Source organism: Sceloporus occidentalis, unplaced genomic scaffold (assembly GCF_023333645.1).
Source record: "Sceloporus occidentalis isolate IW3139 unplaced genomic scaffold, rSceOcc1.0.p SCAF_19, whole genome shotgun sequence".
Classification (NCBI taxonomy): Eukaryota; Metazoa; Chordata; class Lepidosauria; order Squamata; family Phrynosomatidae; genus Sceloporus; species Sceloporus occidentalis.
The window spans coordinates 2,595,154-2,617,212 of record NW_028316999.1 but is presented as its reverse complement, the minus strand read 5'-3'; the positions used below and the strand labels follow the sequence as shown (position 1 = coordinate 2,617,212).

Genomic DNA, 22,059 nt, shown 5'->3' with positions numbered 1-22,059 from the left:
TTTAGTGGGGAGGAATAATCATACAGATCATGGAGAAACAATATGAAAATAGATTCTCCCATGTCTTACCTAAATGATGGGTTTCAGATACACATTTATTGTATACTCCATTTTGTAGATGCAAGCTTTACTTTTTTTATTAAATTTTTTTTTTAAAGAAACCTTTTTTAGTTTCTATGGCATGAACCTATCAGTGCCTTCCTACGTGTTATGTGATACGCATTCTCGAAGGATTTTTTTCTAGAAAGGGATTCATTATTCAACAGTACTAGGAATTATGTTTCCAATGCTACATTTAGTTAAAAAAAAATGTAAAATTCATCATAGCACCTTTAATATGAAATTAATTTAAAATAAATGATCAAGCAAAATAAGCTTACAAATCCTGAAAGGGATATCACGGGCATTGAGAGATAAAGTTCACCTATGCATTGATTATTTTTATCTATGGACAGCATTACTTAGATTTGCTATATATACTCTGCTGTAAAAGTGTTTAGGGAATTTATATTTAACTAGTTTCATATTGTATCCTCTATCAACAACTTACTTTTCTGGCTTAATAAACAGAGTTTGCAGTGGCCTTTACCCTCTTTAATCCATTGAGGATAAAAAAAATATTTATATATATATATATATATATATATATATATATATATATAATCAGACCATTACAGACCAGGACAAACGTCTTCCTCCTGCTGTTAAATTATGTGACCATTCTGGGCTTAAATATGTTTGTGTGTGTGTGTGTGTATATGTTTAATATAAATCTACAAGGCTTGTAGACTGGACATTGTTTTTAGTGTATTGGGGGGTACTTTCTACTGCTGTTAGCAGAGGAGCTGTCTAATTAATTCAAAGTTTGTTTAAAGCCCTTCTCCATGGTCAGCCTGTTCTTGCCACCAATTGGCTACTTGAAGCTGTCACTTAGTGGCAGGAAAGTGCTCTTACTAAAATGAATGGGTGCACTTTCCAGACATGCATGCGGTATTCACCAAGCCAGCGCTGAAGCAGACTTGAGGGGAGTATATCACGTGCAGGCATGTAGCTATGGGTTAGAAAAGGGGCAAACACATATGGGGGATACTGCAGAATCCTCACGTGCATTTGCAGAACGGACCACATGAAAATTTACAGGGACTACCCACCTATCATATACGTTAAAGTGCATATGATGGCTGGAGTGTCTCTAATTGTAAGAATATGTTGTACACTTTAAAGGCAAAATGGATATGAAAGCATATTGTGGTTTTATGTCTGGTGTACATAAATACTATTGGAGCATGTCCATCATATTTGTGATTACTTTGAACACCATTTTGGACATTTTTTGTATGATATAAAATATTTGAAGGGTTATTCCATATAATATGTGCCCACTAAAATGTTTGACAGCCCGAGCTAGTTTCCTGAGACATGCGGGTGCCTTTTCCAGAAGTCTTTGGTATGCTAATGGTTTGGGATTTACAAGTATTTTTGTTTATGAACATCTGAATAATCCCTGAATCCTGAGCTGTTGGTGGATCTAGAAACCAGTTCTCAGCACATGACAGCTTTATGTCAGAGCCTTTATCCAAGGGTGCATATTTACATGTGAAATATTTTCATTGCTAATCTCACATGTGCTTTGATGTTTGTATTTGTCTTTCACATGTTCCTCTGAAGCAACAAAATATGTATCTATAGCTGTATCTTCTCTCTCTTCAGAAGTCCACAGTGTTTACTCCAACACTGTGAAAAGTCCACATAATAATGTATGCACTCCCAAGCTAATGTGATGGACAGTAGGGTTTATTGGCTATAGGTCTTCTTTGCAGAACGTCATTGACATAACAACCACAACCAAAGCTTTCCGTTTGTGGTGGCTGATGTGCCCAATGAAAGATTATTAGGCTTGTGGTCATGTTGTTCAAAAACAGAGCAAGATCTGATCTTTCAGTGGACGTGTGTAGGGAGGACCCCCAGACACCACACTCTAACCGTGTAATGGCAGCATGCTACACCAAGGCTCATCTGTGGTGAAAATGTTTTGGTAATCGAAAGGAAAGGTTGAAGCTTCTACCTACTGTTCCAAACAATGTTTCGTTGTCTGCAAAGAACTACTTGAGTTAATGGCAAATTTATGGAACTGATATGGCGTTAACCTAAATAATGAAAAATGGCCTGAAGATGTGTGTAATGTAGAGCTCCGGGATACTCATAATTTTAGGTATCCTTTCTGAATGTCCTTAGATATTGGCCTGGATTACAGATTTAGTACCTCCTTATTTTATATAATTGTCTTTCTGTTTAATTAGCTCTCTGTGTTCTAATCTGAGGGGTTTCCTCCCCCAACAGTTTGACTCTGGAACTGGATCAGTGCCAGCTTTGGACAAGAGTCTTATTGTAAGCGGAGCACGTGGTGTTTTGAGTGGGAAGGAGGGGGGGGGTTATGTCTTTTCAGATGTTTGTTTTCTGTTTTGGGCTGACTGAAGCTGGAACAGATTGTCAGTCTCTACCATTCTCCAGCACAGTTTTATGTGCTCGTTTTATGAATTAACTTCTCCTTCTCTCTTTACTCATTTTTTTTCTTCTCTCTCTTTATATAAGCTTCTTTGACCCTGCTTGACCAGTTATGTTAAGGCTCTTACTGTCTGTTGGTTGCATGTGTGTATAGGGACCAGCTAGGGACTTGTTTTAGTAGGGTGACTGTTAATCAAATTAAAGCCCAGAGCCATACCATTTGACGTCCGTAGATCCCTGTATGCCATTGGCTTTGTGTATTAATGCTGTTACAATTGTAAAGTACTCTGTGCCAGTGTGACACTACGTGTATGTTTCCTCTTGGCTGTTGTGTTGAATGGTCAGTATGTGACCTGGCAGGGTCAGGGCTTGTTTTGATATGACTTGTGTGCGTCTGTCACAACATGGCTGCGTAGGATCTGACTTGGCAGCACAGGGCTTGATCTGGCACCGCATGCCCTGTCTTGGCAGCGCCCACGGTGCAGTAAGAAGGAACATTCAATGCATGGCTGTTAATTGTGCAGCTGATAAAGGTTGCGAGGGAGGGAGGGCGGTTGTGTAACTTCTGTTAATATTATTCTGTCCACATAACCCCCTGTAATAGAAAATATCCCTGCAGGCTGCACCTGTACCTGAGTTCAGTAAATCAGTGTTGGTGGTTTCAGTACAAAATATATGTATTGTGATGGAAGAACAAAGTGTGATTTAATTGATGCTATGTACTAATATGATGTCGTCATTTCTCGAGTCAGCATGGAGACATAATTTAACAACTGGTTTTTTAAGCTGTATTAAAGAATAAAAAAACTCTGGCATGATTAGATAATACTGTATTTGCTCAATTATAAGACAACCCCCCACAATCTGAATATTACTTTAGGAAAAAAGAAAAAGCCTGAATATAAGACAACCCTATAGGAAAAACGTTTTACTAGTAAATGTTAATTTATGTAAACTATTATTTTTTTTTTTAATAAAAGCTATGATTGAGAAATTATTTTTTTTGTTTTTATTTCCTTTTATTTTCCAACCTGCCCCCCCTCCAGTTATGCACATCTGCCCCCAGGCTTGCCACTCTGCCTCCTGAAATGCCTTATACCCCCTATATGCCACTGTGCCCCATGATATGCCTTTTAACCCTCTATATGCCACTGTGCCCCATGATATGCCTTTTGACCCCCTATGTGCATCCAGAAATGCTCTATACCCCTATATGCGTATCTGGAGGCAGACTGGCATTAAGGGGGTTAAAAGGCATATCATAGAGCACACTGCCTACAGAAATGCCTTATGCCCCCCATTTAACCCCCCCCCCCCCAAACTTACCGGTGCTTCTGACTCCCTGGTGTGTAGTCGGGGCAGCGGGTAGACGTCTAATCGATTCGTGTAGGCAACTTCCACTGCAGCCAGAAGGAGGTGCCGTTAGCAGCAGGGGTTGTCTGCGTCCATCGTGCATACACCCTCCGGCTGCAGCGGTGCGGGGAACTCTCCTCTCTGACAGCTGGGGAAGGTCTGCGTGATGGACGGAGACAACCCGCGCTGTTAACGGTACCTCCTTCCGGCTGCAGCGGAAGTTGCCTACGCAAATCGCGTAGACGTCTACCTGCTGCCCCGACTACACACCAGGGAGTCAGAAGCATCTGTAAGTTTGGGGGGGGGAGGTTATTATTATTATTATTATTATTATCCTTTATTTATATAGCGCCAATAGTTTACGCAGCGCTTAATACAATACATAAATTCAAGGGATATGACAAGACAAGAATTGACAGACTAAGACAAACCGATACATTTGGTGGAGAGAGCCCTGCTCGCAAGCTTACAATCTAGAGGACAGGTTACCAGACAGGAGGATCTGGGGATCTGGATCTTAGTCTCATAGTCAGACCTATTTGAGGTCTGATTATAAGACGACCCTGATTATAAGACGAGAGGTATTTTTTTTTAAAAAAACCTTGTCTTATAATCGAGCAAATACATTTAAATATTTACATTTTCCTGTCTTATAAGTTACTTTTATTTCATTTTATTCTTTTTTTTATCCTTATTATTGTTTACTTTCTAATCAATCGTAAGTATTTCCTTTAACACTTTAGGAGCTTTGGGGAAAGGAAGTTTTTTCTATGTTTTGACATCATGAATGGAAATCCAGATGTGTTATTTATATATATATATATATATATATATATATATATTAGGGCAAAAAAGTATTTAGTCAGCCACCAATTGTGCAAGTTCTCCCACTTACAAAGATGAGAGAGGCCTGTAATTTTCACCATAGGTACACTTCAACTATGAGAGACAGAATGAGACAACAAAGTCCATAAATCACATTGTCTGATTTTTAAAGAATTTATTTGCAAATTATGGTGGAAAATAAGTGTTTGGTCAATAACAAAAGTTCATATCAATACTTTGTTATATACCCTTTATTGGCAATGACAGAGGTCAAACGTTTTCTGTAAGTCTTCACAAGGTTTTCACACACTGTTGCTGGTATTTTGGACCATTCCTCCATGCAGATCTCCTCTAGAGCAGTGATGTTTTGGGACTGTCGCTGGGCAACACGGACTTTCAACTCCCTCCAAAGGTTTTCTGTGGGGTCGAGATCTGGAGACTGGCCACTCCAGGACCTTGAAATGCTTCTTACGAAGCCACTCCTTCGTTGCCCGGGCGGTGTGTTTGGGATCATTGTCATGCTGAAAGAGCCAGCCACATTTCATCTTCAATGCCCTTGCTGATGGAAGGAGGTTTTCACTCAAAATCTCACGATACATGGCCCCATTCATTCTTTCCTTTACACGGATCAGTCGCCCTGGTCCCTTTGCAGAAAAACAGCCCCAAAGCATGTTGTTTCCACCCCCATGCTTCACCGTAGGTATGGTGTTCTTTGGATGCAATTCGGCATTCTTTCTCCTCCAAACACGACAAGTTGAGTTTCTACCAAAAAGTTCTACCTTGGTTTCATCTGACCATATGACATTCGCCCAATACTCTTCTTGATCATCCAAATGCTCTCTAGCAAACTTCAGACGGGCCCGGACCTGTACTGGCTTAAGCAGGGGGACACGTCTGGCACTGCATGATTTGAGTCCCTGGCGGCGTAGTGTGTTACTGATGGTAGCCTTTGTTACTTTGGTCCCAGCTCTCTGCAGGTCATTCACTAGGTCCCCCCGTGTGGTTCTGGTTTTTTTGCTTACCGTTCTTGTGATCATTTTGACACCACGGGGTGAGATCTTGTGTGGAGCCCCAGAACGAGGGAGATTATCCGTGGTCCTGTATGTCTTCCATTTTCGAATAATTGCTCCCACAGTTGATTTCTTCACACCAAGCTGCTTGCCTATTGCAGATTCAGTCTTCCCAGCCTGGTGCAGGTCTACAATTTTGTTTCTGGTGTCCTTCGACAGCTCTTTGGTCATAGTGGGGTTTGGAGTGTGACTGTTTGAGGTTGTGGACAGGTGTCTTTCATACTGATAACAAGTTCAAACAGGTGCCATTAATACAGGTAACGAGTGGAGGACAGAGGAGACTCTTAACCCCTTGATGACAGTTGCCGGTCCGGGCACGTCACCGAAATTCAAGTCGTTAGCGACAATTGACGTGCCAGGACCGGCACGTCTTTAAACGGGTGTAGAAAGCGATCTATTTTCGCTTTCTGCACCGAAACGGCGTTGCTGTACATTCAGCAACGCCATGATCGGCACAAAGGGGCCATCTCTGGCCCCTCCCCGGGGCGTCAACCTCCGCCATACTTTGTATGGTGGCAGGCGCCCGTTTTAAAAGTGTTTAGGAGGCGATCAACGATCACAGGTCACAGCCGCAGCTGCTGGTGATCTTCGCCATCAGCAAGATGGCGGCGGCCTGGGAAAAAAACCAATAAAGACGAAAAAGTTCTAATAGTACAAGAAAATAACACCTTCACGTGTCTAAAGTGAAAATAATATATATATACTTCCCACAAGTTCTGCAGCTCCCAAACACAACACTCCTCACAAGTGTATCAACAGCAGTATATCGAACAAGGGGCGCAAGAATATGTGGAGAAAAATAACAACACAATAGTGTAGCAAAATCAAACAAAGTATCTGTGTGGTGAATATATATTGCATAACTGGTAATAGAGGCTCATCAGATAGTATCAGATCTTGATCAATCCTGAAATGCAGATAAAAGAACCGCCAATGGTGCAGTATAATTTGGAATAAATTTTAATAAGAAAAAACTGGATAAACTCACAAGTCTGTTGGCACAACACAATGGTTATGCTAAAAGCGCAGTGTAGAAATAAAAATCCAGCAGAGTAAGAAATGTCCGTATAGCAAAGTCGTTCAAAATCTCTCTCAACGCGTTTCACCAAACTAGTTGGCTTCTTCAGGAGCAGAATACAGATATTACAAATGAAATACACTAAAGTAAAAAGCTGCAGTCTATACATATCCGTCCATTTGATCCATTTTTAAAGATTCCCGGTAGTGTTCCCGTCCAATCCCGTCCTCGAGCGGCTGCGTCATCACGTCCTCGAGCGGCTACGTCATCACGTTACCACGCATTGACGCGATCACGTTACTTTCATCATCCGTACAGCGGCGCGATCTCGTCATTGTACGTGTTTCATCACTCCCTCCCGGCTATATTTGCATCTTTGTTCCTCAACAACTTATTGGATAAAGTGGATTCAATGCAACGGAGGAAAACTTCTTCTCTACGGTCGGATATTTTTAACCCTTATGTTTCGGACGTCGCGGACACAGGAGTTGTAGATAGACACTCCGGGTGAAAATAAAGACAGTCAAAAAAAAAACATATTTAAAAACTAAATAATGTGTATGTATTAAGTATCCAATATACTAGGACCAAGAGAAAGGTAAGTAAAAATATAGATATAAAACCAATAGAGAATAAAATGAGATAAAAAGTAAAAATGGGAAGACAGACAAAAAGGAATATCAAAAAGGAATGCATTAATCGGTGAATTAGGACAATCTAATATTACATAACATAGTAATATAATAATAATAAATAAAATAAATAAAATGAATAAATATGTATAGGAATAGTAAAAAAGGCTGAATGGATATAAATAGGAATAATCAACCTAACAAAAGCCCTACTACTGACCCTAACACTAACCCTATCGATAACCCTAACCATAACCCTAAAACTAAGCCCTAACACTAACACTAACCCTAACCCTAATCCCTAACCCTAATCAATATCCCTAACCCTAATGTTAACCCTAATACTAAGCCCTAACACTGACAACTAACTCTAGCCCTAACGGTAACCCTAACCCTAATCGCTAACCCTAACCCTAACACTAACCCTAATTATTAATAAGAGATAAAATAAAATAAAATAAAAAGATAAAATAAAAAATAAAAATGATAAATATAATACAAATATTAAAAAATATATAAAAATAGATGTATGTGTGGATATATAGAATATATATATAAAAATTATGTATACGAAATATAAGTTAAAATACATAAATAAATTTAAAAAAATGTTAATATGTCCAATTCAACGTTTAAACCTTCCTTTTTGTAAGTTTGAAATTTATATATCCACTCAGTTTCTCTTTTACTGAGCATTTCTTTAATATCTCCACCTCTCCAGTGAGGGGATACCATATCAATCCCCACCATCTTAAAATCGGGGAGGGAAAATTTGTCGCAGTTTTTATTTTTATTTATTATTATTATATTACTATGTTATGTAATATTAGATTGTCCTAATTCACCGATTAATGCATTCCTTTTTGATATTCCTTTTTGTCTGTCTTCCCATTTTTACTTTTTATCTCATTTTATTCTCTATTGGTTTTATATCTATATTTTTACTTACCTTTCTCTTGGTCCTAGTATATTGGATACTTAATACATACACATTATTTAGTTTTTAAATATGTTTTTTTTTTGACTGTCTTTATTTTCACCCGGAGTGTCTATCTACAACTCCTGTGTCCGCGACGTCCGAAACATAAGGGTTAAAAATATCCGACCGTAGAGAAGAAGTTTTCCTCCGTTGCATTGAATCAACTTTATCCAATAAGTTGTTGAGGAACAAAGATGCAAATATAGCCGGGAGGGAGTGATGAAACACGTACAATGACGAGATCGCGCCGCTGTACGGATGATGAAAGTAACGTGATCGCGTCAATGCGTGGTAACGTGATGACGTAGCCGCTCGAGGACGTGATGACGCAGCCGCTCGAGGACGGGATTGGACGGGAACACTACCGGGAATCTTTAAAAATGGATCAAATGGACGGATATGTATAGACTGCAGCTTTTTACTTTAGTGTATTTCATTTGTAATATCTGTATTCTGCTCCTGAAGAAGCCAACTAGTTTGGTGAAACGCGTTGAGAGAGATTTTGAACGACTTTGCTATACGGACATTTCTTACTCTGCTGGATTTTTATTTCTACACTGCGCTTTTAGCATAACCATTGTGTTGTGCCAACAGACTTGTGAGTTTATCCAGTTTTTTCTTATTAAAATTTATTCCAAATTATACTGCACCATTGGCGGTTCTTTTATCTGCATTTCAGGATTGATCAAGATCTGATACTATCTGATGAGCCTCTATTACCAGTTATTCTTGTGAGTGCAATATATATTCACCACACAGATACTTTGTTTGATTTTGCTACACTATTGTGTTGTTATTTTTCTCCACATATTCTTGCGCCCCTTGTTCGATATAAGACGAAAAAGTTCGCTAGATGGTCTCCAGACCCTCTAGAGAACTCTGGCTCCACTTGCAGGTTGAATACAGGTACTGCATTCAACCATGCAAGTCAATGGAGCTCAGCTTTCTAATCACAGTGTGATTAGTAAAAATAAATTAAAAATAAAATAAAATTAATAATAATTAGAAAAAAATAGTAAAAAACTAGTAAAATGTAAAAATAATTTTCCACTGATGTCACTATCAGGGGAACCTTCAAGTTGAAAAAAAATGTTAATTTTTTTTTAAAAAAAGGCAAAAAAATAAATATATATATAAAAAATATATTTGTGTGAGCAAGTCCTAAAATTAGCATATTAGCTTAAAACAATTCTCGCATGGAAAGAGTTAAAATACTGGCATATTAAACGCCCATGGGGTGTCTACTTTAAAAAAATTTATGATTTGATGGGGTAAATTGAATGGGCTGGGTTCAACAAGGTCCCAATTAACACGGGGGGAAGGATGGCCACACATCTAATTTCCAATTAGAAAAATACCAAATGTGGCGTTTTAGTTCCCCCCAAAAATGACAAACCCATGCATGTGGGGTATCACTGTACTCAGGAGATGTTGCTGAACACATATTGGGGTGTCGTGTGACAGCGGCATATACCAGGAGCTGTAAATTCATACATAAATTAGGTGTGTGGGAAAAATACACACACAAAAATACTACTGCAAACTTTGAAAAAATGCTGGTGGTAAAATGTGTGCATGCAAAGAGTTAAAATACCAGCATTTAAAATACCCTGTGGTGTCTAGTTTTCAAAAATATATGGTTTTGTTGGTGATAGTGACATATACGAGAACTTTTTAATTCATACCTGAAGTAAAATGTGTGTGTGAAAAAACAAATGCAAAAAAAATTACTACCATAAAGTTTGACAAAGACTGGTGGTAGATATGGTGCATGGAAAGAGTTAAAATACTAGCATTTGAAATACCCTGGGGTGTCTAGTTTTCAAAAATATATGGCTTTATTGGGCACACTGAAATAGCCCGGCTCAAAGATGTACCAAATAGGGCATGGGCAGTGGATCCCCAAATGCCAAAGTTCAACATTGAAAAATGTGCATGCCCCAAATGTGGCCCTTTTGCCCCCAAACAGCCAGGCAAAATCATTCATGTGAGGTATCGCTGTACTCAGGAGATGTTGCTAAACACATATTGGGGTGTTTTATGATAGTGACATATACCAGAACCTGTTTATTCATACCTGAAGTAAAATGTGTGTGAAAAAACAAATGCAAAAAAATTACTACCATAAAGTTTGACAAAGGCTGATGGTAGAATAACTGCTTGGAAAGGGTTAAAATACTAGCATTTGGAATACCCTGGGCTGTCTAGTTTTCAAAAATATATGACTTGATGGGGTAAATTCCATTGGCCGGCTTCAAAGATACCGGAAATGGCACATGGGGGGAAGAATTACCAGATTTGGAAAAAATCGCTTTGAAATAGCAAAACGCTACCTGTACTTATTGCCCCATAATGTGTAGAAAAAAGCAAAAAAACATAAAAACATTGGGTATTTCTAAACTCAGGACAAATAGTAGAATCTATTTAGCAGGTTTTTTTATTACCTTTTATAGATGAGTAAAAGATTTTTCAACTAAAAGATTTTTTTCTAAATTTTTCACCATATTTTATACTTTTTTTAATAGTAAATAATATGATACAATCAAAACAATGTCATCTAAAGAAAGCCCTTCTTGTCCTGAAAAAAAACAATATCTAATGTGTGTGGGTTCAGTAAACGGGAAAGAAGAAAATTACAGCTAAACACGAGCAGCGCAGAAATATTAAAACGGCCATTGTCACGAAGGGTACAAAAAGTTAAATCAGCCTTTGTCACGAAGGGGTTAAAGATGTTACAGGTCTGTGAGAGCCAGATATCTTGCTTGTTTGTAGGTGACCAAATACTTATTTTACCAAGGAATTTACCAATGAATTCATTAGAAATCCTACAATGTGATTTCCCCATTCTCTCTCTCGTAGTTGAAGTGAACCTATGGTGAAAATTACAGGCCTCTCTCATCTTTGTAAGTGGGAGAACTTGCACAATTGGTGGCTGACTAAATACTTTTTTGCCCCACTGTATATATATAAACCTTGTAAGAGTGTTATCATATTCATTTTATTTGCCTATTGATAATGCAAACATAGGTGTAGACTGTTGACTTCTTACTATTCAGAATCAAACTAAGAAAAGCATGATTTGGATACCCACTTATTTATAAAACATAACTTTTAATCATTTGCTGCCTTAAAATAATGTTGTGGATTTTAAGTCTGCTAGTCATTCTAATTGGCTTTTGGTCTGCCACCTTGACATTAAACAATATTAAGTATAAAAATCCCAATTTATTATTGAAATACGTCACTAGTTTAAGGTAATATTGAACTCATTTAGGTAGTTATCGTATTCAATTGAGGATGACATACCAACACTCTTTTGGTTTAGTCTCATTTTGGCCAGCATCCATTTATCAGTACAACTATATGAAAAATTATGTTTTAGGGCAGCAAATGATTTTATTTTTAGTGGGTATTCCAATCATGTGTTTCTTAGCTTAAAGATATAATCTAAGGGTTATCCTTTAATAAGTGACTGGATGACTCTACGAAAATGGCTACATATACATAGAGATACCTTTCCATCCCTTTAATGTATTCTGAGAAAATATAAATAAAGAATTTTATTGTAAAATAGATACATTCCTTCTAGTTCTTACGATGTTCAAATCATTCTCTACAGCTGAAAGCCTTAAGCAGGCAGAATTAGTGTATACTTAAGTATGTGTGTATAAGGATATATTCCCTGTACGCTCTAGAAAGGTGAACTTTTTTTAATTGCTTGTATTGAAGGGACGCTCCAGCCATCATACATTTTGTATAATGTATAACCAGTTCCAGTATTATTGATCTCCTTTCTTAAGCATATGTCAGCTGGTTAACCCACCTGTGTCTAAGTTTAAACTCTGTCCTGTGAGTGTTAATTGAGGACAAGTTTGGGCTTCCATACCCACAAAATAATATATTTATGGCATCTTGCATATTTAATTAAAGTATTCATGCCTTGCCTAGAAACGGGTGTGAATTAGGCAGAATCATATGCATGAATTAGAGTTCATTCACAGCTGAATTGGAGTAATCAGTCCTGCATCGTAATTGAATCCTACAAAAGATTAGATGCATTTACAATAATGGTAGTTTAAATACCGCCGTTAATGATTCTTGTCAACAGCTCTAGAAATGTGCCCTCGCTGTCTTTTTTTTTTTCAGTAAGGGAAATATTTATCTACCAATTAGATGCTTAGACAGCAGAATCTGGTGGCAGTGCTTTAGCATGCATAATATGGGAAACTTTGGGAGTGCAAAAAAAAACTGGAATAGAACAAAATATTCTTTAGGAGTGTTTACAAGACTTGGTATTACTTCATTTGCAGACAGGAAAAATACATAAATAAGTTGCCTATTCTGGCCATTCCGTGCATGTTTGAGACCCCTTCAGACCTCTAGGCACCTGCTACATCAATTCTAAATCCTCCAAGGATTCACTGCTGGAGACCATTAAAACAATTAACTTTTTTGGTTCTGACTTAATCTGCCTACAAAGTGGAAGATTCCATTATTGTTAATAAAATAAAAAAAGTGAGATTTTGTTTCCTTTTTTTTTTTCTACCTTTTAAAATTCTTTAGGGTAAATTAGAACATCTGCTATAGTGCTTAACTCTCCTCAACTGACATTATGGGCTCTGAGAGTATTCCCTCACACCCTGTGCATTGGATTCCCAAGCCCAGTGTCAATAGAGAAGTGGCCTGCTCTGGAAAACCACGGATGGCCATTATTCTTGTGCCTGGGATGTAAGAGGAATGCCAGATAGTGTGGAAAACACTGAATTGTATATTGGATAGTATTTTCTAAGGACTATGAAATATATACTTCCTATATAGGACTAAGGCTCTATAAATATTTTTGGGATTGTTGCCTTCAGAGGTCGCGTATTAGTAAGCCAAAAGGTAAAATATTATATGAAGCTATAATATTAAGTGACAAAGAATAAATAGAAAATAAAGGTTAAAGTACTCAACACATTTGTATTAACAATATTGTCACTGCATTCCTTTTTACATTCTCTGGTTTTGAAACGGTTTTTGAGTCACCATATTTACCCAGTGAATATATAAAAAAAAAAAAACATATGTGTAGGAGTGATCCAGATTTGCGGAGCTATGTAAGGTACAAACTGATGACTGCATCAATGTGGTTTCTGTTCTTTATGCAAGAAGTGATCTGTGGGGATATTTGTGAAAATATTAGTGAAGTCACTTGGAAAGGCAACCTTTGGAAGTCCAGCTGCTGTGAGCCAGACTCCGATAATGCTTTGGTCAGCGTTTGAATTCCAGAGACTACATGCCCCTTGTTAGATTGAAACATCAAATGTTTGGTGTATAGTTTAATCTATATGATTTCATATTATCTAGTTGTCTACTCCTGTTTTATAATTGTGTGTGTATTGGGAGAGGGGTTGCAGATTATCTTGGTATTTTCCCATTTTCATTCTACGCACCATCTGTCTACTTCAGACTCATATCGAAAATCTGTAGTGTAACAGACATTGGTGAATAGAAGTAATGCTAGATACCATCCTCTATGTATAGCCATCCCAAATTCCTGTTCAGGATTTATATTATCTCCCCATCATTAATTTATTTTCAGTCTGCCCTTCTACAATGAGAGCATCAAGATAGATAGTTAAATTTGATGGCCCCTTTTTTCATCTTAGACCTCATTGTACAATGGTGGCGTTATATAAATCAATATATTTTCTGCACTGTGATAATGTGATTGATTTGTGATAAGCTTAGAAAGGTACTAGGTTAAGTTTTACAGGTACCCGAGAACAATGTGTAGTTATCATACAATGTGTTTTTTCCAGCTTGATGTTTGCCTACGCTGACCAGCTATGACCTTATAAAGAGTGCTATAGGACGTTGCAAACATGCCCTGTGTATGACTTTGGTATGAGACCAAGCCCCTTAAGTAACACGAGTAGAACTAATGACATTGCATGGGATTAGAAACACGACTATAATATAAGAGCAAACAATGCAGATGTATATATTTTTGTATTGCTTTGTGTATCTGAGGATCTATATTTATCACTAGGATGTCTAATTGTGTGGTGGACCATACAATGGAAACAAAATGTGTGTGTGTCCGTCCTGATAATACACAGTGTGCAGTGCAGTTGTGGCAGTGCCTCTATTAACAGAGTAACTTGTCTCTCAAGGGCTTCCAGGTCTTCTGACTGTGTGCTGGACATATATGAGGCTGATTGTTGTCAGTATTAACAATAGTGGGGTTAGTCACTTGTTTGTTTTTTTTAGTTCCACAGCTACATTTTAGCCAGATTGTAATGTGTTCCGGAGCTGAAAAAGTTAAAATAATTTCATATGGAAGTCCAACGCCTACCCTCTGTGCTTCAGTCTTTTTGTCTGAGTTGTATGCTGCGAATGTGTGTTCTAATGAGTAATCGTTTATGAGTTGGAGTTGTGTGGGAGACGCCAGCATTTCCATAGTCTTATTTGCATGTCGATATTTTCATAGCCCTATTTCGGATCTCTGAGGATTAAGGCCAGATGAGGGAGTACCGTGTTAGCCGTTGGAAAAACAGGAGAAAAGTATAGTTAAAATCAGGGTTTGACAAATTTTTTTTAAATCTAGGAGCCAGTTAAAAAAGTTAGGAGCCAGGACTTTTTTTTTGCCCTACACTCACACTTTGCCCCAGCACTTTGCCCTGCACCCAGGGGCGTAACTAGACGCCTCAGGGCCCGGGTGCGAGAATCTGTTAAGGGCCCCCTCACCCCCCCCAAAAAAACATGATTTTTACCCAACAATTTTTTTTCAACAAATTCAATTTACATATTGAATCATATCTGTAAAAAAATCTAAGAAAAAGGGGCGCATGTACAAAGGGCATAATCCAGGGGTGTCCAATTTTTTTCTGCAGTGGGCCACTTCATCAGAATTGTATACGTGCGCGGGCCGCACTCATTTTTCACTGTGACAAAAAATATGGCCTTTAATAAAATATGCAGATTAAAATAAAGTAAAATGACACAAAACCTTTACTCTTCCTCTCACTGATTTCTGGGCCTTGAAAGATTTGCGACTACAAATTCAGGATTCCCTAGATTTATTCTAGGGATGAACTAAAATGAAAATTCTGGACCAAAACATTCAGGGTTCACTTAGCCAAAACCGAAAATGACCCCCACCTTTAAAAATAATAATAAAAACTCACATGTTTAATAAAAGTAGGTAACACACAATTGGACAAAATTAGCAATATGACTTGGCATGATAGGAGTGTGATTGCTAACAGCAATCACACTCCTATCATACCCAGGCAACCAGTAAATGCTGGTACCTAGGCATGATGGGACTGTGATTGCTGTTAGCAATCACACTCCTATCATGCCAAGTCAGCCAGTACATGCTGGTACAGGGTGGCTGTAAGTGCAGACCCCATACTGCTGGCATCACTACACAAGGGGGGCAGCTGGCTAGGTTTCAGCATGTACCGGCTGACTTGGCATGATAGGAGTGTGATTGCTAACAGCAATCACAGTCCCATCATGCCTAGGTTCCAGCACTTACACCCTCATTCAAACACCCTCCCCACCCCCTTACCTGCACTGCAGCTCCTCGATGCCGCTCACTTCAGCAGGGGGCGCGGCCTCCCTCTGCCTTCTCTGCTAAAGCACAGAGGAAGTAGGATGTCACGTGAACTCCGCTTCCTCTGTGCAGTCCAGAAGACCCTCCCACAAGTAAGTAGCAGGGCTTGAGGTGCGGCTCGCGTAAGATCGGTTGCCCTGGCTGCCGATCTTATGCGGGCCGCACCTCGAGGTCTCGCGGGCCGCATTTGGCCCGCCCCTGCCTTATTTAAAAAAAAAAAAAAAAAACGGAAAAAAGATTTCGGGCGGCCCCTTGGCTTGGGCCCCCCTGCCGCCGGGGCCCGGTCGCAGCCGCGACCCCTGCGACCCCGGTAGTTCCGCCACTGCCTGCACCCACACTTTACCCTAGCCCTCGCTTTGCCCCAGCACTTTGCCCTGCACCCACACAAAAAAGCACGAGTGCATACTTTTAATCCCATTAATTAACTCTGTCCCCAGTTTCCCATAGGCATCTTTGTCACTAAATAGCTTCCCATAGTCCCATGTTTAGTGACAAATAGGCCTATGGGAAACTGGGAACAGAATTTGCCTTTGCCCCCAGTTTCCCATAGGCATCTTTGTCGCTAAACATGGGACTATGGGAAGCTATTTAGTCACAAAGATGCCTATAGGAAATTGGGGACAGAGTTTGCCTTTGCCCCCCAACAAAAATAAAGCCAAAATGGAGAAGCCATGTGTGAAAAAACTAAGTACACCCTGCTTCCATAGGAATTAATTTGCTAAGTAGCAGAAGGTGCTGCTAATCAAATTCCCTTGATTATTTGATCAGCAGCAAGGGTAACCACCTCTATAAAAGTTGAGATTTTATCAGTTTGCTGGTCTGGAGCATTCAGGTGTGTGTGTGTTAACGCAATGCCAAGGAGGAAAGACATCAGCAATGACCTTAGAGCAATTGTTGCTGCCCATCAGTCTGGGAAGGGTTATAAGGCCATTTCCAAAAAATGTTAAGCCCACCATTCTACAGTGAGAAAGATCATTCAAAAGTGGAAAACATTCAAGACAGTTGCCAATCTTCCCAGGAGTGGACTTCCCAAGGTCAGACCGTGCAATGCTCAAGAGTTACATTTCACACTCTACAGGCCTCAGTTATCATGTTAAAGTTTATGACAGTACAATTAGAAGATAACTAATCAAGTATGGCTTGTTTGGAAGAGTTGCCTGGAGACATATTCTTCTCTCTAAAAAGAACATGGCAACACAGCTCGGTATTGGCTGTTTATACACATATACATGGTCATGTTGTGTTGTACAATGTTTTCCTATGACTTACTACATATTATCGTATTGCATGTTTGTGTATTTTATTCAAGATTTCTTGGCTAGGACATCACCTAGCCAGTTAGTGTTACTGATGGTTGTGAAACTTCAAAATAAATGGGGAACATTGAGCATTGAGAGACTGTTATACCATACATATTATAATACCCATCATGCTAGTTAAATACTAGACAGATTATTATTGTTTTATATAGCATCAGCAGTTTACACGGCACTTCTTACAGTAAACATATTCAAGGAGAATGAGAAGACTAGAATTTACAAACTAAGGCAAACTGAATGAGGTATAAATGTATTTAGAAAGGTGGGAGAGAGTGTGGTAGATGGATGTGGGAGTTGTATTAGTGAAAGTTAGTGTTAGCCCCTTTCTGATTTCTTCTGTTTTGCATATTTGTCACACTTAAATATATCAGATCATCGAACTAATTTTAATATTAGACAAAGACAACCTGAGTAAACACATTTTTTATTTTTTTTTAAAATTATGATTTCTGGCTCTATGTTAAAACGTAATTGCCCCTTTAGTTACTAAATGCACAAATGAACTATATTTAATTGATTTAATTTCACTAGATGCATGATTACTGCCATTTAGTGTGGTAGTAGTGCGATGGTCTGGGGCAGCTCTGGTGCTTCAGGACCTGGGCGACCTTCCACAATGGAATGAAACCATTAATTCTGCTTTCTGTGAGAAAATCCTGAAGGAGAATGTCCAGCCATCAGTTTGTGACCTTAAGCTCAAGCACAGTTGGGTTATGCAGCAGCTGATATATACGAAGCACACAAGCAAGTCCACCTGGGAATTGACTGGAAAATAAAAAAATCAGGTTTTTGAGTTACCTAGTCAAAGTCTTTACTTTCGATTGAGCACACTGTGGCAAGACCTTAAAAAGGCAGTCAATGTTTGAAAACCCTCCAATGTGGCTTGGCAAGAAGAGTGGCCAAAATTCCTCTACAGCGACCTAAAAGACTCATTGCCGGTTATCACAAACTGGCAATGACACAACAAATGATTAGGTTTAGGGGGGCAATTACTTTTTCATATGGATGATATAGGTTTCAATAGTCAAGGCAAGAGGTAATAAGGGAATGAACCAGGGTTTTGTGGCTTAAGAATAAACTGAAATAATTCTTACTAATATCACTGCAAATGGTTGGGACTGTTGGTTACAGATGTGGTAGGTGGACACAAGCCGTGAGTTACAAAGCTTGTGCTTCCTAGGAGGTGTTTATTTAAGACTTGCATGCGGTTTGAGCAGACAACGGGGCTTTGGCTATCTTGAAAAACTCCTGTCACAACTTTAATAACCGCGATAAATAAGAGTACTGTTGATTTGGTTTGTTTGGAAGATGGACACATGCTGTGCGTGTTTTTAGAATGAGTTAAGAAGATTGTCTTTGCTACCACTGGAGGGAGATCTTGCACTATGCAGGCTAACAGCGGCTGTGATGGATGTGTTGAGATTATGGCCTTAAATTGATGGTACAGTTGGGTGAATTTTTGTTTTAGCAGTGATTCAAGGTCATGAAATAAAAAAATACATTTATCCACTGCATATTTATAAAATATGTATAACATTTTAAATATATATATATATATATATAATATAGATATAATAAAAGCTTTTGTTTGTTATACCCCTTGACTGGCTAAGATGGGGCAGTCCTGGCACTTTTATTCTCTCTTAGAGTTCCCAAAATCCAGTCAGGGATGTAATTGTCCATTATGCAATCATTGATGAGAAAATCAGTGTAGTGAATAGATTCATAAGAGTGGGGTTTTGATGATACTTTATGGTTTATTGTCATAGCCTCTCCATGGGCAGTCCATGGGACCAGCTTTAAAGATCTGTGTGAAAATGCCCAGCCCAGGTATAATACCACATATTCTGTAGATTATGCCCTGATTGTGGTCATAGTAAAATAACAGTATCTGAATTTTGCAATTCTTTATATATTGTCTTTCAGATGTATGGTCGATACACTCAGGACCTTGGAGTATACGCCAAAGAGGAGGCTGCCCGGATCCGTCTAGAAAAGGACCTGCGCAAACCAAGCCTAGAGGACAAACCGCGAGGGGCAGAGCTGAGAGAATATGATGAAAGTCGTTGTGCCAAATGCAGAAGTACGTATGAGCGTCCTCGCAAGTGTGTGTGTGTGTGTAAAGTTCAGCATGGTTGGTGTGAAAACTAGATGTGCCTTGGGTACTTTTAGGTTAAAGATAGTATGCGGGGGCTTGATCCCTATATTTAAGTTATAGGAATTCAATGAGGATGATTATGGGAGTAGGGATATTTTCAAGGCGAATCAGAAAATATATCTGTATAAGCATGGCTTCCTTTAGTTTTTGTTTTTTTAAGTTGCCTATTAAAAGGTTAGACAGTGTTTCCACTCACGCCTTGTTTTTTGGGTGTTTCCATCCTTCCCAACAGGTGAAGTTTTATTCTGTGCAATACCACAACAAGATATATACATATATATATATATATATATATATATATATATATATATATATATATATATAAAGAGAGAGAGAGAGAGATTTTAATGTAGTAGGTTAGTAAATGTTATGTATTATATTGGTATTTTTGCCGCTCTCATAGTAATTTTAACATGAAGTATTGAGTAATGTATCTTATTTTAGCTGGAAGTATTTGAATGCAGGATGTAGGCGCTATCTAAGCACATAGACTGAGATACATCTGTAATTTTTTATACACTTGCATGCATGGCTGCTTATGGCTGTTTCTTGTACATCGAATTTGTTTGCAGATTCCATATTCTGTAAATTCCACTTTTGAAGTGCATTGGTTCTTGCATTAACCACTTTCTCCATTCCCTTGTATTATTTCTTGCACTCTCCGTTTTTGGTTTGTAATCTAAATTTGAATTACCTGTCTGTTGCACCCTTATAGAGGATTATGTGTAAAGGTGTTGCCAGTATGCGTAGGTGCAATGCCTAAAGCTGTGCTCGCAGGATATTGGTGTGTATAAACCACTGGCCTTTCTACCTGAAGATGCAATACTGCGACTGTGGCCAAATATGATACTGCCACTTAGGTGGTGATGATTAATTTAGTATGATGCAAAAATATTTATATATAATACACCCACAATTGTATAATATAATTTTGTGTCTTGTGAATTAAACCTAATTTTGGGATGTCTATAAAAAAGAATTCACAAAATACCTTTTTTTTTTTCTTCTTGATTGTGACACCTTTGTGCAGAACAGAATACATAGCCACGCATGTCTGTATCTTGTATTGAGAACTAAACCTCCATAATATTATATGCTACCATAATCTTCCCTAGAATTGACACTTAACTTTTACTGGAACTGGAGTAAAAAGTCAGAAAAATGCATTTAGTAAAAATAGTACCCTGATACGGAACAAAGTGGAATGAAGGGGTTCATTTGTAACTAATACTTAGTATCATTCTACATTTTTTTGTAATTTAAAATATTGCATATACTGAATCAAACTCAACTCTGCATCTTATTTCACTAATGGTGTTTTTCTTACTTTTTTTTTTTAAATTCTAGCTCCATTTAAGGATGAGTTTTAATTTTAGTGAAGATTTTGCTTTTCCTTTGGTAGTTTGTAACGCCTTTGGACATAACCCTATTCTCTTAACGCCTTTGGACATAACCCTATTCTCTTAACGCCTTTGGACATAACCCTATTCTCTTAACGCCTTTGGACATAACCCTATTCTCTTGCTTCTGAGCCAACGATGTGCACATTGAAACTTTCTGTTTCTGCACTCTGTAGGTTATGTTCCTATCTGCTCATTCTCAGGCTTGGTTGGTCCTCTAACAGGGAAAACTTATTCTGTCTGATGCCTAAACGTTCTTAGGTCCTTATTTTGTGTTCCATATGTCCAAGCTTATCGTGTAAACTTCCTTGGTGCCCTTTTAGCTTCTTGCTTTGTGACCATTGTAGGTTTGCTTTGCACACTTCCATCAGTTTTTGTTCCTGGTGCGCAGTTGTGCACGTTTAGTGATTCTTTTCTCAGTCTCCTGTGTGCACTTTCAGTGGCTCCTGCTTTATCAATCTACTAAGAAAGAGGTGAGAAACTTGTTCATGCATTCTCTGTATGTGTTGAGCACTTTGATTGGCTTTTGCGATCTGCCATGAGCTGGTACCTTGCATAAGTGGTTTCGTTTCCATATCTTATTGGGTATACTTCCATTCACTTCTGAGCTGGCTATGCCTTCCCTTTTTTCCATGTGTGCCCAGTTACTCATACTTTCTTAATGATCCACATGCACAACAACTTGGGCTTTCTTAGTGTATTGCTTGCCCTTATAGTTTGCATCTTCATTCATTGATTTGCACAATGTGGCTCTTGATATTCCTCCCTGCTATAAGCACTCAATGGTTCTTGCTTTTTAAGTCTGCTACATGCACTCTCAGCAGCTCTTGCTTTTTCAGTCTGCTGTGTGCACTCTCAGCGGCTTCTGCTGTCTCGTGTTGGGGAGGACTGGATATTCCTCATTCTCCTGGGCTTGCTGATGGCACTAGTGAGCTGGGCCATGGACTTCACAATCGCTGTTTGCCTCCAAGGTGAGAATCAATGGTTATGTGCCAAAATACTCATGATGCTGTATTAAGAACTGCACATTTGGTATATTTCGGTTCCTTTATTAAGTTCCAGGGTTATTCCAACCCTGGAATTTTAACAATTTCATGCAACTAACTAAAGAACTGAAATACATCAGAATTGTGGTGATCAAAGCAGACTTGTGGTCGGCAGCAAGTATGTCCAACACAACCATCTAGAAGGTTG

General features: G+C 38.6%; 1 protein-coding gene across 1 annotated transcript in view; it reads left to right on the top strand.

Annotated features, from left to right (window-relative positions):
• The first annotated feature begins 8,705 nt into the window (after positions 1 to 8,705).
• The window catches only part of LOC149302311 (chloride channel protein 2-like), a 30,541-nt gene continuing 17,187 nt past the window's right edge, over positions 8,706 to 22,059 (top strand). Inside the window, exons 1-3 of the mRNA XM_089482414.1 lie at positions 8,706 to 8,783; positions 19,234 to 19,390; positions 21,705 to 21,836. Of these exons, the coding sequence (XP_089338540.1) occupies positions 8,706 to 8,783; positions 19,234 to 19,390; positions 21,705 to 21,836 (367 nt within the window). The remainder of the gene's footprint in view (positions 8,784 to 19,233; positions 19,391 to 21,704; positions 21,837 to 22,059) is intronic.